Source organism: Petromyzon marinus, unplaced genomic scaffold, assembly GCF_048934315.1.
Source record: "Petromyzon marinus isolate PM22_M1 ecotype Great Lakes invasive population unplaced genomic scaffold, UKy_Petmar_22M1.pri1.0 PM_G_Scaffold_47, whole genome shotgun sequence".
Classification (NCBI taxonomy): Eukaryota; Metazoa; Chordata; class Hyperoartia; order Petromyzontiformes; family Petromyzontidae; genus Petromyzon; species Petromyzon marinus.
Window position 1 is genome coordinate 400600 of NW_027422999.1, and position 18029 is coordinate 418628.

At 47.2% G+C, this 18029-nt stretch overlaps 1 protein-coding gene across 1 annotated transcript; it reads right to left on the reverse strand.

Moving 5' to 3' along the window:
- Nucleotides 1-3917: 3917 nt before the first annotated feature.
- On the reverse strand, nucleotides 3918-15658 carry LOC142917337 (uncharacterized). Its single transcript, XM_076061972.1, has 6 exons — nucleotides 15569-15658; nucleotides 13081-13265; nucleotides 11738-12002; nucleotides 6000-6075; nucleotides 4328-4392; nucleotides 3918-4085 (listed from the first exon to the last, which is right to left on the reverse strand). The coding sequence occupies exons 1-6, from the start codon at nucleotides 15618-15620 to the stop codon at nucleotides 3958-3960; spliced, it is 771 nt and encodes a 256-aa protein (XP_075918087.1). The 5' UTR covers nucleotides 15621-15658; the 3' UTR covers nucleotides 3918-3957.
- Between the last annotated feature and the right edge of the window lie 2371 nt (nucleotides 15659-18029).

The following is an 18029-nucleotide window of genomic DNA, read 5'->3' on the forward strand; positions in this document are numbered from 1 at the left end:
TCTCTCGCGCCCTGACGTCACGCATCACATGGGCGAGGGGCGGAGCTCCGGTGGATTCACCCCTTCACCCCCCCCACACGCAACCCCCACCCACGACACTACCCCCACCCACGCCCCTCACCCCATTCACCCAACCCCCTCTATCTCCCACCCCTACGCTCTCAACACGTCACGTGGGTGAGGGGCGGAGCTCCGGTGGATTCACCCCTTCACCCCCCCTCACGCAACCCCCACCCATGAAACTACCCCCACCCACCCACGGCCACGCCCCTCACCCCATTCACCCAACCCTCTCTCTCTCCCACCCCTACCCTCTCTCTCTCCCACCCCTACCCTCTCTCTCTCCCACCCCTACCCTCTCAACACGTCACGTGGGCGAGGGGTGGAGCTCCGGTAGACCCCCGCCCCAACCACGCCCCTCTTTACAAGGACCCTCCCCCTTCCCTAAGACCTCGGCAAGGTTAAAGGTCAAAAGCAACGAGCCGACTTTTGCCCGACCTTTGACCCTTACCGTCATCATTCACCATCATCACCATCATCGTCATCACCATCATCGTCATCATCATCACCATCACCGTTATCATCATCACCATCACTGTCATCACCGTCAACATCATCATTACCATCATCACCGTTATCATCATCACCGTCATCACTGTCACCGTCATCATCACCGTCACCATCATCATCACCACCACCGTCATCGTCACTGTCACCGTCACGATCATCACCGTCATCATTACCATCATCACCATCACCGTCAACATCATCATTACCATCATCATCACCATCACCGTCAACATCATCATTACCATCATCACCGTCATCATCATTACCATCATCACCATCACCACCATCATCATCACCATTACCGTCATCGCCGTCACCGTCATCATCACCGTCGTCACCATCATCATCATCATCGTCATCATCACCATCACCATCATCAACCTCATCACCGTCATCATCACCATCATCACCATCACTGTCATCATCACCACCATCATCACCGTCATCATCACCACCATCATCACCGTCATCATCACCACGTCATCACCGTCATCACCGTCATCATCATCACCGTCATCACCGTCATCACCATCACCGTCATCATCACCATCACTGTCATCACCACCGTCACCATCATCATCACCGTAATCATCATCATCACCGTCATCATCATCATCACCATCACCATCATCATCACCATCATCATTACCATCACCATCATCACCGTCACCATCATCACCATCATCACCGTCATCACCGTCACCGTCATCATCACCATCACCGTCATCGTCACCGGTGGACCAAGCAACTCTCCTCACGTGACCCCTCAACAACAATGGACTACACCCACGGGCGGAGTTTTGGGGTGGGGTGGGGGGCAATGCCCCTCCTAACCTGCACACCTTCATCAATGTATGTTCAGTAGTTTACAAGTTAGGGGCGGGGGGGGTGGAAGTTTTATTAAATGGACCCGCGATTCCGAACGCGAGGGACAAAGCGAACTGGAACCCAACTGTGCTTCCATTCCGCTGCATCTTGCATAGAGAGCGATGCAAAATAATCCACCACATTCTCCTGTTCAAACTCGACAAGTACTTATTAAATTATTACACAAACCCCCTGCCACTAACTACCACCCCCCCACCCCCCCCCCCCCGGTAAATATGAAAATCAAACGCTGCCTATGAATACGACGCAAATCCTGATGCAGGTTTCTGTCTCTAGATCATCGGGCGTTCTTCATCGCCCCCAGGGGGGATGCGAGATGCCCTCTCTGGGCGTGCGAGACGACACGGCCAGACGTTTCTTTAGAAGGCAAATCGGAAACACAAATCAGGCGCGGGCACGTTGGCGTTGCAGCTCTTTCTTACGTCTCAACGAGAGCATCGTGGGGGTGGGGAGTGTTTGAGGAAGGGAGGGGGAGCGGTTGTCGTGCATGGAGCGACCGGTGACAGTGCTTTAGTAGCAATGTGGAATTTCCACAGACCAATTCAGGACCTCATATTCTTGGTTCTTTCAGTAAAGTCACCGCGTAGAAGGGAAACAATAAAATTATAAAAATTAAATCACGACGTTTCGACAGCAACACAAGCAATCATCATCAGGTGTGAAAACCACAGCAAGAACCATTTGAAAAAAAAAACGCCACTTTTTTCAAATTTTCTTGCCGTGGTTTTTCACACCTGATGATGATTGCTTCTTGTGTTGCAGTCGAAACGTGGTGATTTAATTGTATTGTTTTATATTTTTATTATTTTATTGTTTACCTTCTACGTGCTGGTGACTTTACCGAAAGAACCAAGAACATGAATCCTGCAGTCACGAAAGCTTTAAATAAAAAATTCAATTCAGGAGCGTGAACAGGGAAGAGGCGGTGACGGAGCTCAGCGCTCGCTTGAGGCTCAGTCTCTGAAACGAGACACTCCGTCGAGGTACGGCAGACACACGGTCGGTATGAAAAACATCACCAACATTTATTCAACTCGCCATCGTACAGCACGCTACGCACGGTCACACGGCAGCGGTCACACGGCAGCGGGGGAAATGAACAACCTTCTTTGGTTCTTTCGGTAAAGTCACCACCACGTAGAATGAGAATAAAATAATAAAATAACACGATAAAATTCTCACGTTTCGGCCACAACGCAAGCGGCCGTCTTCAGGTGAAAGAAACAGACCTGTCAGGACGACGGAGCCTCTTCTCTGTTCACAGAGCTACATTGAAGCTCTGTCGTCTCGGCAGGTCTGTTCCTTTCACCTGAAGAGGGCCGCATGTGTTGTGGCCGAAACGTCGTGAGAATTTTATTGTGTTATTTTATCATTTAATTCTCATTCTACGTGGTGGTGACTTTACCGAAAGAACCAAAGAAGATGAATCCTTGCAGTCACGAAAGCTTTAAGTCGAAATTTAAAATGAACAACAATTATAGCGCAACGCATCCTCACGCAAGCACCCTCCTGAAGCGTGCGTCCCGAGACTCGGGCGAGGCTTTCCCGGGAAATCGACGACGCATCATCGTCATCATCAGAAGAACGGTTAGCGCGCCGTCCTCTGAACCCGCTGACCCGACCTTCATTGCCGGCCGCGGTTAACTTAAATGGCAAGCGATGTCCGGATCGGTCCCCTTCAGCAACCCGCGCCGACCGGCACGGTGAAGTATGGCCTCGCAACCCCCCCATTACATATCTTAGCTCTTTCGGTAAAGTCACCACTGGCAGAAAAACTGACACCTTTATTCAAGGCATCATGTTTGCAATAACCACGAAGACGCCAAAAGGTCCAACACCAGTGGAGACTGGGCTTTAAGAAAAGCCGTCTCGGGTGTGGACCAATCAAATTCAAGGACAGTGCCAATATTATTATCAGAGTTGTCTTTTTGTTTGTTTGCATTTTGACTGCTTGTGTTGTGGTTATTGCAAACACGGTGCCTTGAATAAAGGTGTCAGTTTTTGTGCCAATTAAAAGGGTAAAACCTATTCCTATATCTTGTTACTGACAAAGGAGGTCTCATAATGAGAATGATTCTGCGAGGCTGTTGGCGATGGAGGTTAAGCCCATCGGCTCGCCGTCAACTCGCCGCGCGCTCGCGCCGAAAGGGCGAGCCGTGTCCGTGAGGAACCAACGCCGGCTGAAGCCGCGATCGAACCGCGGGAGTGGAGCCCGTGGTCCTCGGTGGTCCCCCAGTCCACTGACGGAGCTCAGCCCCTCGTGGACACCCGCCCGAGGTACACGCAACAACCTCCTTCCCGACGTGCGACACGCGACTCCGTCACGATCGCGCCGCAGAAACCACACCGTGGATTTCGTGGTGGTTTCCGTGCCATTCCCGCCCCACCCCCCCCCCCCCCAAACATTTTTATATCATTAGAACGTAAAACAACGTAAACAACGCATTATAATAATAATAATAATCTAATTATACGATGTGCATGGGCATCGTTGGGTATTCAAGAAAAGAACGAGGTTTTTGTAACGGATGCACCGGGGCTTCCCAAACTTGTCTCCGTTGTCTTGTGGCACTGGGCGGAGTCGGGATGCCCTCCGGATGTCTGCACTTTGACGCCGTTTGCAAAACCTTAAAGGGAAAAGAACCCCGCCACAAAGAACAAGGAATGAAGATCCGAAGGCCGGCGGTCCCTCCCCACCCATCGGCGGTCCCTCCCCACCCACCGGCGGTCCCTCCCCACCCATCGGCGGTCTCTCCCCACCCACCGGCGGTCCCTCCCCACCCATCGGCGGTCTCTCCCCACCCACCGGCGGTCCCTCCCCACCCATCGGCGGTCTCTCCCCACCCACCGGCGGTCCCTCCCCACCCACCGGCGGTCTCTCCCCACCCTTTCTCATCGTCTTCATCGGCCAAACCTCCACTTCCTCCCCCTCTCCTGCCGGGAAAACAACAACAATAATATATAATTGTTTTTTTACCCTTTTATCTGGCAACAAAACTGACACCTTTTGTACAAGGAGTCGTGTTTACATTGACGACAATACCTGCGGTCGGAACGCAAACACAAAACACTGATAATGTATGTGGCACTGTCCTTGAAATTGATTGGTCCACACCCGAGACAGCTTTCTTTAGAGCCTCGTGCATACATTATCAGAGTTGTTGTTTTGTGTTTGCGTTCCGACCGCAGGTATAGTGGTCAATGTAAACATGACTCCTTGTAAAAAAAGGTGTCAGTTTTGTTGCCAGATAAAAGGGTAAAAAAACAATTATCATATTTTGTTACTGGCAAATGAGGTTTCCAATGGAACAACAACAACAATTACCATCGTCATCGTTGCCTGTAGATGGTTGTTGCCTTCAATGCCGTTGCAAAGTACCTTCGTCTTAGAGAAATCAATGTCGTGTGAGCCCACCACGTTAAAACAATGATCAGCACACGGCCGAGGTATTGGTCCTACCGTGTTTCAGATCTGACTTATTGTCACGAGAACGGTCCGAGACACGTCGCTTAGTTTCCCCAATGTAACGACAGCCTCAGACACAGCTTAGTTTGTAGACGCCGGGGTATTGCATGTCAGGGATCACATCCTTCACAGATGGGATCAGATCACGAATTTTATGTGCTGTGTTAAATCGAACCTGAATTTTGTGTTTGCTCATTGTTTTTTAATTATTTTTAGTGACCTCTTGCTATGTATGGCAAGGTGATGGTTTTGATTGGGTCCTCAGACGGTTCTTTCCCAACGGTTGGGGTGATAGCTTTACGGATTGTGTAGTCTGAATATCCATTCATCTTGAGAGCTTGGTGTACGTGTTCAAGTTCACTGGCTCGGTGATGACGGTTGGAAATACATTGAGCTCCATGGTGTAGAGCTTTGATGAGGGAATTCTTCTGGGAGGGATAGTGGTGGGAGTCAGGTTTTAGATAAGCATCCCGTATGGGTGGCTTTCCTGTAGACAGAGTGTCCCACTGAGCCATCTGGTCTCTTAAAACATCCAAGAACGGTAGCTTGCCATCCTTTTCCACTTCCATTGTGAATTTGATGTCTGGGTGTATGGAGAGTTGATGCGGTTGAGGAATCTGTTTAGTGCTGGTCGGCCATGTGGCTAGATGATGAATTTGTCATCCACGTACCACAAGGATGAACGTAGGGTGGATGCCTGGACGGCATTCCTTACAAAACTGTCCATGATAACACTGGCTAGGATTGGAGATAAGGGAGAACCCATTGGGGTACCTTCAACTTGTTTGCAGAATGTTCCATTCCAGGTAAAGTAAGCGTTGGTGAGGCAGTGTGTCACCAGGGCCGGTACATCAGCATTCAGCCCTTGTTGGACCAAATCTCCAATGCTTGCAATGGTGTCCGGCACAGGAACTTTGATAAACAAAGAGACTACATCAAAACTATCGCCAGCAGCAGCGGCGGCGGTGGTGGTGTTGGGAATGGTGATGGTGGAGCTCCTGGTGGTGGTGGTGGGGGTGGTGGTGTTGGGAATGGTGATGGTGGAGCTGCTGGTGGTGGTGGTGGCGGTGGCTACCTACACTCGGCAGAGACGGCGTCACTCATCAGCAGGCACTCGGGAACCAGGATTGGGGCGCTCCGTCGCTCCCTCGCTGGGGGAATGAGAACATCACGCGCAGGGTGGGGAGAAAAACTCAACAACGCACGGAACTCCGTTGACGCTTCCCGAAATACAACAACAGCAGCATCAAGCAGCAGCAAGCAGCAGCAGCATCGTCAGGTCTGTTGATGTGTCTGCTTGTTGTTGTTGTCGTAGTTACCGGTGAAATGTCACCAGGTACTCGAATTGTAAAACGCTGTAGTGGATTTACTCTCCAACACACAACCAGTTAGTACTGAACTAGTATACTACACAATAGACTACACTATACACTACACTATAGACTACACTATACACTACACTGTACAGTACACTAAGTTTCAAGTTTCATTTATTAGGTATAGCCCTGTGAGCCATGCGGCTCTTAAGTCGGGTGCAACCGCAACAAACAAAACTTGAACACAGAACATCTTAAAGCGACAACGCGTAACAGAAACATCCTGGAATAAACCAGGAAATATTCCACTAAAAAAAACGTATTAAAACGCTGTGTGTTAAAATCAATGTGGTGCAAGCCAACAACAACAACAACCATAAGACAATTTAGATTAACCATATGTTTTCGAATCACCAAAATAAAGCTGTAAAAACAATGTAACAACAGTAATCATATACACTGTATACTACACTACACTATAAACTACACTATAATTGTAAATGTTGTAGTGGATTTACTATCCAACACACAACCAGTTAGTACTGAACCAGTATACTACACTATAGACTACACTATACACTACACTGTACAGTACACTATACACTGTATACTACACTACACTATAAACTACACTATAATTGTAAATGTTGTAGTGGGTTTACTCTCCAACACACAACCAGTTAGTACTGAACTAGTAGACTACACTATACACTACACTGTACAGTACACTATACACTGTATACTACACTACACTATAAACTACACTATAATTGTAAATGTTGTAGTGGATTTACTCTCCAACACACAAACGGTATGTGTTGAACTCGTATACTACACTATACACTACACTGTACAGTACACTATACACTCCACTATACATGAAACTGTATACTACACTACACTATAAACTACATTATAATTGTAAATGTTGTAGTGGGTTTACTCTCCAACACACAACCAGTTAGTACTGAACTAGTAGACTACACTATACACTACACTGTACAGTACACTATACACTGTATACTACACTACACTATAAACTACACTATAATTGTAAATGTTGTAGTGGATTTACTCTCCAACACACAAACGGTATGTGTTGAACTCGTATACTACACTATACACTACACTGTACAGTACACTATACACTCCACTATACATGAAACTGTATACTACACTATAAACTACTTTATAATTGTAAATGTTGTAGTGGGTTTACTCTCCAACACACAACCAGTTAGTACTGAACTAGTAGATTACACCATACACTACACTGTACAGTACACTAAACACTGTATACTACACTACACTATATACTACACTATAATTGTAAATGTTGCAGTGGGTTTATGCTCCAACACACAACGAGTTAGTGTTGAACTAGTATACTACACTATACACTACACTGTATACTATACTATACACTCCACTATACATGAAACTGTATACTACACTACACTATAAACTACATTATAATTGTAAATGTTGTAGTGGGTTTACTCTCCAACACACAACCAGTTAGTACTGAACTAGTAGACTACACTATACACTACACTGTACAGTACACTATACGCTGTATACTACACTACACTATAAACTACACTATAATTGTAAATGTTGTAGTGGATTTACTCTCCAACACACAAACGGTATGTGTTGAACTCGTATACTACACTATACACTACACTGTACAGTACACTATACACTCCACTATACATGAAACTGTATACTACACTACACTATAAACTACATTATAATTTTAAATGTTGTAGTGGGTTTACTCTCCAACACACAATCAGTTAGTACTGAACTAGTAGACTACACTATACACTACACTGTACAGTACACTAAACACTGTATACTACACTACACTATATACTACACTATAATTGTAAATGTTGCAGTGGGTTTACGCTCCAACACACAACGAGTTAGTGTTGAACTAGTATACTACACTATACACTACACTGTATACTACACTATACACTATACGATAAACGAGTAACTACTGAGCACGTTTTGTTTATGTGACACAAACCTTACTAATTGGCTGTGTCAGGTGATGGCGGGTTTAACGACAGAGCATTTATATTTACACCATCTCACCCAAACAAACTCTACTATGGACAGGATCAAAATCTCGTGTTTAGAAAGAGAGAGACGCAGACTTCAAATGTACAGCAGACATCAGGGTCAGACCCATGACCTCCTGCATACCGGGCGAGGTAGTTAACATCTCCTAGCCACCGTGATGATGAGAGACACCACAAATTCAAAATACAGAACAGGTGGCGGGCGTCAGCGCACCTTGCAGACGAACGCGGCGACGACGGCAGCAGCCCCGGCCACCAAGCCCAGCGCTGTCAACGTCGCCACCGCCACCACCACCACCATCATCAGCGACGTCCCCTTCGTGGACGAGGGGAGCGGCGCGGTCGCTGTGGGGTCGGAGGCGGCGTCGCAACTGCACCGCCGCGGGGCTGACAGAGAACCGGGGCGGCGACAAAGAAGGGGCTCGGTGAGACCAGCACGCGGCGCCACCGGCTCAACGCGGCTTCGCGTTTTGTTCGTTCGCTGTTGTTGCACCCGACTTGAGAGCCGCACGGCTCGCAGGGCTACGCCCGATAAATGAAATGAAAAAAAAAACTTGAAACTTCGCCTGCGGCAGGCAGACAATTTCAACCGAGAAGATGGATTCTGGCTTAGCAATCATTGGAAAGATTTGATAAACCATTTCATGTCTTAATTGATTGTTCACGCTTACAGTGGCTTTCAGACAGCATACATTAATTTTTCGTCTCCCCCCTCCTCTTTTCAGAATATAGATGGACTAGTCCTTCTAAATAAACTGCCAAATCGCTGTGCGTGGCGGTGACGTTTTATATAAATAAAAGCACCGTTAAAAAATAAATAAATTAATGCTAACCGACACACCTGATGACGACCGTTTGTGTTATGGTCGAAACGTCGTGATAATTTTTATTGTTTTATATATATTTTATTGTTTCCCTTCAACGTGACTTTACCGAAAGAGCTAATAATATGAACTGAGTGTTCCCTTCTCTGGTTGGGCATTTAATGAATTGTATGTATTTGGGGAGTTCGTGGCTGAGATTACCTTTGTTAAAGTCGCCAAGTACGATAACCAACGAATCTGGATTTGCTCGCTCCACACTCAGAATCTGATCGGCGAGCATGCGTTGGGCCTCTTTAACCTGAGGACAAGGCGGCAAATAAACTCCGACCAAAATGAGCGACGCGAACTCGCGAGGCGAGTAAAACGGTTTACAGGTTATAAAAATTTATTCAAGGAGTGGAGAACAATGTTGCAGAATCACTGTGACATCTACACACCAGCCACTATTAATGTAAAAACAAATACCACCACCTTTCGTCTTGCCGGAGAGTGCTATGTCACGATCCGATCTTACAAGATGGAATCCTGCTAGTTGTAGCGAAGTGTCCGGAATCAAATCACACAGCCATGTTTCCGTGAAGCACAATGCAGAAGCTGAAAGAAAGTCTTTGTTTTTTACCATCAGTAGCTGAAGTTCATCCATTTTGTTGTACAGTGAACGTACGTTGGAGAGGAAAAAGCTCGGAAGCACTGTTCGGATCCCGCGTCTGCGTAGCCGTACGAGAGCCCCCGACCGTTTACCCCTTGGGCGGCGTTTCGTTGCTTGAGCAAAGCCTAGCGCGGCATTGACTAGAATGCCTACTAATTCTGCCGCTGGAAGCAGAAAAGTAGGAATTAAATCCACAGGAGTTGTTTCCCTGATATTTAAAAGTTCGTCTCTTGTTAGAGAACTCCGAAAATCTTGGCAAAACACTGAATTGACAGACAAAACAAGACAAAACAGGGCGCACCGACCGGCTGAGGCTACTATCATCAGCGCCATATTCGCACCAGCACGGGTGTGCTGAACAGCAGGCCTCTCTCACCAGCACTGGTGTGTTGAACAGTAGGCCCCTCTCACCAGCATGGGAGTGGTGAACAGCAGGCCCCTCTCACCAACACGGGTGTGATGAACAGTAGGCCTCTCTCACCAGCATGGGAGTGAACAGCAGGCCCCTCTCACCAACACGGGTGTGATGAACAGCACGCCCCTCTCACCAGCACGGGTGTGATGAATAGTAGGCCTCTCTCACCAGCACGGGTGTGATGAACAGCAGGCCCCTCTCACCAGCACGGGTGTGATGAACAGCAGGCCCCTCTCACCAGCACGGGTGTGATGAACAGCAGGCCCCTCTCACCAGCACGGGTGTGATGAACAGCAGGCCCCTCTCACCAGCACGGGTGTGTTGAACAGCAGGCCCCTCTCACCAGCACGGGTGTGTTGAACAGCAGGCCCCTCTCACCAGCACGGGTGTGTTGAACAGCAGGCCCCTCTCACCAGCACGGGTGTGCTGAAAAGTAGGCCCCTCTCACCAGCACGGGTGTGTTGAACAGCAGGCCCCTCTCACCAGCACGGGTGTGCTGAACAGTAGGCCCCTCAACACGGGTGTGCTGAACAGCAGGCCTCTCTCACCAGCACGGGTGTGCTGAACAGCAGGCCTCTCTCACCAACACGGGTGTGCTGAACAGTAGGCCCCTCAACAGCAGGCCCCTCTCACCAGCACGGGTGTGCTGAACAGCAGGCCCCTCAACACGGGTGTGCTGAACAGCAGGCCTCTCTCACCAGCACGGGTGTGCTGAACAGCAGGCCTCTCTCACCAACACGGGTGTGCTGAAAAGCAGGCCCCTCAACACGGGTGTGCTGAACAGCAGGCCTCTCTCACCAGCACGGGTGTGTTGAACAGCAGGCCCCTCTCACCAACACGGATGTGATGAACAGCAGGCCCCTCAACACGGGTGTGCTGAACAGCAGGCCTCTCTCACCAGCACGGGTGTGCTGAACAGCAGGCCTCTCTCACCAACACAGGTGTGCTGAACAGTAGGCCCCTCTCACCAGCACGGGTGTGCTCAAAAGCAGGCCCCTCTCACCAGCACGGGTGTGCTGAACAGCAGGCCCCTCAACAGCAGGCCTCTCTCACCACCAAGGGTGTGCTGAACAGCAGGCCCCTCAAAACGGGTGTACTGAACAGCAGGCCTCTCTCACCAGCACGGGTGTGATGAACAGCAGGCCCCACAACAGCAGGCCTCTCTCACCAGCACGGGTGTGATGAACAACAGGCCTCTCTCACCAGCACGAGTGTGTTGAACAGCAAGCCCCTCTCAAGACAAAACTGGACAAAACTGGACAAAACAGGGCGCACCAACCGGCCGAGGCTGCCATCATCGGCGCCATCTTGACCACTGTCCTTGAAATTGATTGGTCCACACCCGAGACAGCTTTCTTTAGAGCCTCGTCTCACATGGTGTTGGACCAGAAGACGCCAAAAGGCGCACAACTAAAAGGCAATGCACCATCAGAGTATGAGAGCTCGGGGTAAGCATTTACCCCAGTGGAAACCTCATTTGCCAGTAACAAAATAAGGTGTCAGTTTTGCCACTCACCATCTTTTGCCAAGTGGCCTTCGTGATTGGACGGTCCCCCCAAACACCGCTCGCTCCGTTCACCTGCGACCGTCACGTTCAGCGTCGCCTCCCGTGCCACCGCAACGTCCTCCGTGTTGCACCGCCCGCAGACCACCATGCACCCAATCACGGGGCCGAGGCCCGCGGAGACGCGCCGGAGCCTCACGGAGCAGTCGCCCTTCGCCACGTCGCCCACGAGCGCGGCCACCCCGACGCCGACGACGTCGACGCCCGAGTTGTAGATCTGCGGACGAGAAAAAAGGAAAGGGCCGCGATCCGGTGTTGCCGCCCGCCCGCCCGCCCGCCCGCCCACCCGTCTCCGGCCCGTCTCTCCCGAGCCTCCCACAGCGGCTCCCGGCGGCTCGCGCAGCGTTCCCAGACTCCGGTGCGGAGGAGGCGGCGAAGTCTCGCGATTTTTTTGTTTTTTATTCCCGCGGCGTATGAATTCGGCCGCGGTTTGATTGATGCCGATTGGCCGTGGCCCCGCCGTCATCCGCTTAAGTGGGCAGAGCCTTCTGCTGGGCAGGGGCAGTAAAGTGTTATCACTCGGCATGCGCGTCTCGTCAGTGACGTGTAAATATTCTTTGGGTCTTTCGGTAAAAGTCACGCAGATAGGTTCAAAGAAAATGAACATATCTACGTGACTTTGCCGAAAGAAGGGAAATAATAAAATAATAAAACATAATAAAATTATTATGTTTTATTTTTATTATTTTATTGTTTCCCTTCTACGTGGCGACTTTACCGAAAGAACCAAGAAGATGAATCCCTGCGGTCACGAAAGCTTTAAATCGAATTTTTACCGAAAGACCCAAAGAATATGAACTCGTAAAGTGACAAAAGCCTTAAGTCTAGTAATGTATAACTTATATTAGTGGTTTCTGGCATAGAGATCCACAGAAACTGGTTAAAGTTGTGGATTATCCGTGACTTTGAATTATCCACGGCCGTCTTCCCGATCTGTAAGTGCGGATAATCAAAGAGTCCACTTTATTTGTTTGGAACATCGCACGCTCTTTCCTTGTGCACGTGGGGCTTTATCCCTTGGGTGTGCCAGTTTCATTCAATAGGAAGCCGTTCAATTACGAAATTAGGCAAACTTCTTAAAACGAGATCCTTATTTAAAACAACAAAAAAGTGGCACTCGACGAGACGTTAGCTGGGTCGTTAAGTGACACCGTCACTCCTCCGGAGCAAAACAAACACGCGCAAATAACGCGCCGCCGGTTAAACAAAAACCGCGGCGTGTCAATGCCAGCGGCGACACGGACGGGGGAGTCAGGTCGTTCAAAGTTAGAGCCGGGATGAGGTCCGCCCATCACCTGGATGACGTCGCCAATGGGCGTGTTCTTCGAGTAGAACGCGGGCAACACGGACCACTTGACGATGACGTGATTCGGGTCGGTCGGCGGCGGTGAGAAAGAGCAGTTGATGGTCAAGCTCACCCCCTCCGTCACGTCCAGCCTCTCCGGCAGGGAGAGCCGGAGCTTTGCTGCGAACGTTACATCTGCACGGGAAGAGAGGAGAAAGAGAGTTTAACTCGTAGTAGGCTTTCGCGACCAATATTATTCACAATAAAGGTTGTTTTTGGGTTAGATCGCGTTATTTATAAATGTGTCGTAACCCTCCACCACCCGACACGGCCAATCAGCAAAAAAAAAGTGTCACGTTGACAAAAGACAAATAGTTCACTACTTTAGCCCCACACCGGTGGTGTTGAAGAGTGAATCCACAACATTTACAGTTTGAGTATTATTAAATAATACATATTACAATTCCTTATAGGGGAAACACATGCTAATTAACGGATTACTAACGTAGCATATAATCACTAACACACATTACAACTAATTACTAATCTACAACTCATTACTAATCATAACCAATGGCTGATTACCAATCGATTATATAATTACAATTCCCCCCCTGCCTCTCATCACTGCACCTGATATGAGTTAAATGATGACGTCACCCTGCTGCTCTATTTAAGACCGGGAGCAAGCGAGGGCTTTACCATTCTGGCAAATTGCCCGATGATGCTGGATGTATTTACCAGCGAAACGTCGTACTCAAACTGTAAATGTGGATTCACTCTTTAACACACCGGTGGGCTAAAGTAGTGAATTATTTGTCTTTTGTCAACGTGACACTTTTTTTTGCTGATTGGCCGTGTCGGGTGGTGGAGGGTTACGACACATTTATAAATAACGCGATCTAACCCAAAAACCTTTATTATGAATAATATTGGTCGCGAAAGCCTACGTGTTAAACTAATCAAAGAGGAGTTGTGTTAAGATGTTCCAACACCAAATAGACACCTTTTGCAGGGAACCAAGTCTGAAAATGACCACACATACGGTACGTGTGGTGACCATGCAAACAACCTCTGATAATATATGCAGTGCTTTAATAATAATAATGTAACTATATTCTTGGTTCTTTCGGTAAAGTCAAGTAGAAGGGAAACAATAAAATAATAAATACATTGCTTGCCGTGGTTTTTCACACCTGATGATGATTGCTTGTGTTGCAGTCTAAACATCGTGATAATTTTATTGTTTTATATATATTATTTTATTGTTTCCCTTCTACGTGGTGACTTTACCGAAAGAAGCAAGAATATGAATCCCTGCAGTCACGAAAGCTTTAAATAAAAAAAGTAACGTGACTATAATGTTATATGCATTGTCTTTGAGAAACCGATTGGTCTACACCAGAGACAGCCTTGTTCTTAATGGCCTAGCCTCACCATTGTCAGACCAGGGAACGCCAACAACAGTACAAAGACAATGCGCTATTTCTAGATTTGAAGATTTCGTGACTGCAAGGATTCATACTCTTTGGTTTTTTCGGGAAAGTCACGTGGGTAAAAAAAAATCAATAAAATAAATGAAAACAACTAAATTAAATCATTTAATTTAGTTGTTTAATTCAGCTGTTATCATTTAGATTCTAGATTTTTTTTTTACCTACGTGACTTTACCGAAAAAACCAAAGAGTACAATGCACTATATATATTTTTTTTTATCAGACCATGTCTGTTTGCATGTTCACCACAAGTACGTGTAGCTGATGCAGTAATTGATTCCTTGACAAAGTTATCTATTTGGTATTTGAACATAATAACATGTTTTCTTGGTCATTTCGGTAAAGTCACATAGAAGGGAATTTTATTGTTTTATATTGTTATTATTTTATTGTTTCCCTTCTACATGGTGACTTTACCGAAAGAACCAAGAATATGAATCCCTGCAGTCCCGAAAGCTTTAAATCAAAATATAATAACATCTGTTTTCTTGGTCAAAAGGGTCAAATCTATTCTTATATTTAATACTTTGATACTGGTGAAAAGGTATCCCATGATAGAGCTGCTCACCCTGAGCTATGAATGCTCCGATACGTGTGGCATTCTCCTGTAGCTCGCCATTGCTCAAGCGCAGGCCCTGGGCTGTTTATTTGTTCAATGCACAGAACACTGGCGATTCCAGCCACCCTATTAGCCTCTCCAAATGATGAACTCTGCTGATAACAGCGATGTCGGAAACCTGCTGCCACAACTACGGATTATACGATGGCGGTGCTGACGCGTCTACGGATGACGACGACGATGACGACGCTAGACAAGACGATGCCGAAGAACGGCGTCAATGACGATTACCGTCACGGTGACGCTTGCTGGATGCTGCCGCTGCGGTTTCTTGTTCGTGTTATTGTTTCGTTGCGGTTGCAACCCGATTCAAGAGCCGCATGGCTCACAGGGCTCTAACCAATAAGCGAACTGGACTGGTCGGTGTTCACGGTGGTTGTTACCTCGGACCGCGACGGAGGCCAGAAGGAGCACCGCTAGACACCGCGGCAACATGGCGTGGCCGGTGCGTTCTTGCTGCCGCTGGTGTAGCTGGTACACCACCACCGTCCCCTTCTCCTCCCGCCGTGAACCCTATGTATGTTGCGTATTAAAACACAATGCATTTCACACCATTAGATTATTGATTAAGACAATGCACACACCACTACAATGACATTATACAATACAAATAAGTTAACATCTCTAACCTGCAATAAGTCGATCAGACACCATCCTTCCACCGCGCTTCATATTTTAGACCTTAATAATTCACAGTATTTTATAGCATTGAAATGGACGTTCACATTCAGCTCTGAGGCAGCGACCATTGGTTCTTGTACCTCGTCAACAACACCAGCGTTATCGACTGTTACATCACAGCAACATCGCACTCTCCTCACCAAAACGCATTTACAGTGGACGACCGCTTTGGAATACGTTGAATTTGGTCCACGTCGTGTATTTGACGAGAGAAAAAATGTCTTGGGATACGTCTTGCTTGGGGTACGACGCGCTTGCTGCAACTTGTATGGGTCGGGATGAGTCACCGCGTAGAGTAGAGCCCGTTCACGACTTAAACAAAGCGCCGCTCCTCAGTCTGCCTGTCCAGTAGATCTCGTTCAGTGCGCAACCCTTTTGCTACAACTCTCCGTGAATTTCCACGTGGTGTTTTTTGTCATTTTAACGTTAATTTTTTTGGGCAATTCATTCAAGAAGGTTAGTGAGGAAAGCCAAGCTGCGAAGAAAATGGCGAGGATCACTGTCGACGTGAAATAAGAGATCGTAGAAAAAAGTATGACAGCGGCGTGCGCGTCACTGATCTTGCGGTGGCATCGCGTATATGCCGAGAGCAACAATTTAGACGATGGTGAAGAAAACATAACGAAGCCATCGAATCAGCTAACGTTGCAAAAGGGGGTGAAATTTATATCAAACACAAAGATCACGGACATCAGAGCAAGTAGAAACATTGTCTTCTTTGGTTCTTTCGGTAAAGTCACGTAGAATGAGAATAAAATAACAAATTGATAAAATAAAATAAAATAACACAATAATATTCTCACGACGTTTCGGCCACAACACAAGCGGCCTTCATCAGGTGAAGGGACGAGACTGTCTGGTAGGACAGCGCTGGAGTGAAAGAGCCACGTTCAGATCACGGCCTTTAAGCTGTGTGAGAGGAACAAAGCGCCTTGACAAAGGAATTAGCATATAATTTAGCATTGAAATGGCTGAATGATTAGCTTGTGACTGGTCACAGAAATAGTTATGTTAAAAGTTAAAGCATACACATCCGCAGAGGCACCCCTTGACAATGGAATTAGCATAGAATTTAGCATTGAAATAGCTAAGTTAAAGCATACACATCCGCAGAGGCACCCCTTGACAATGGAATTAGCATAGAATTTAGCATTGAAATAGCTGAGTGATTAGCTTGTAACTGCTCACAGAAATAGCTACGTTAAAGTCAGACCATACACATTCACCGAGGCACTTAGTACAAATCAAACAGGAGAATTTAGCATTGAAATAACTAGGCGAATTTAGCATTGAAATAACTGAGTGATTAGCTAGTGACTGGTCACAGAAATGACTATGTTGAAGTCAAGGCCTACACATCTGAGCTATTCACAGTACTATATAGTGAACCAATAAACAACTAAAATATAAATTACCTTAATGTTATCAATAAACTCTATATTCTCCAATCAGCTAAGCTACCAACAATAAGTCGTTATATATCACAATGCTATATGGCGAAAAAATGGGTGGATTCTTACCCTCAACTTTAGCACCACGGATAGCTACGGGCCCCGTTCAGACGGACGAGTTCGTCCATGGTCGGAACAGAGGAGGGGGAGAGAGACAGCTGCGAGGCCCTAGTATACTCCATGTTGTAAAACCATACCATTAACCGTGGTGTGAGAGGTATTAAGAGGCAATGCTGGCGAAAGAGCTGCGGTCTGAAGGTCATCGTAAAAATACAATTAATTAAGAACAGAAATGATTTAAAACATCTTTCCAGTGCTTACTAAGCCAGAATCCATCTTCTCGGTTGAAATTGTCTCTGTGCTTGTATATGTGAATGGCCTCATGAACGAATCTCTCATGGTAGCCGGTTGGTTTGCAAAGAACCTCCGTCTTGGAGAAGTCAATGTCATGTGAGCCCACTGAATTATAACAGTGATCTGCCACGGCAGAGGAGTTCGTCCTACCGTGTTTCAAGTCTGCTTTATGTTCGCGGATGCGGTCCGAGATATGTCTTTTGGTTTCTCCAATGTAGCTACTACCACAGAGGCACTTTAGTTTGTAAACGCCTGGGTACTGTATGTCTGGAACAGCATCTTTTACAGATGGAACTAAATCACGGATTTTATGTACTGTGTTGAATCGGACCTGGATCTTGTGTTTATTCAGGATTTT

What these genes read in the sequence shown, in the direction of transcription:
- LOC142917337 (XM_076061972.1), bottom strand. Translation starts at nt 15,620, where the DNA reads ATGTTGCCGCGGTGTCTAGCGGTGCTCCTTCTGGCCTCCGTCGCGGTC. An exon ending in GCCGTCTCTGCCGAGTGTAG is followed by an intron (nt 4,393 to 5,999) that starts GTAGCCACCGCC and finishes TTTTCCCGGCAG; the next exon opens with GAGAGGGGGAGGAAGTGGAG. An exon ending in AGGGTGGGGAGAGACCGCCG is followed by an intron (nt 4,086 to 4,327) that starts GTGGGTGGGGAG and finishes TTTCCCTTTAAG; the next exon opens with GTTTTGCAAACGGCGTCAAA.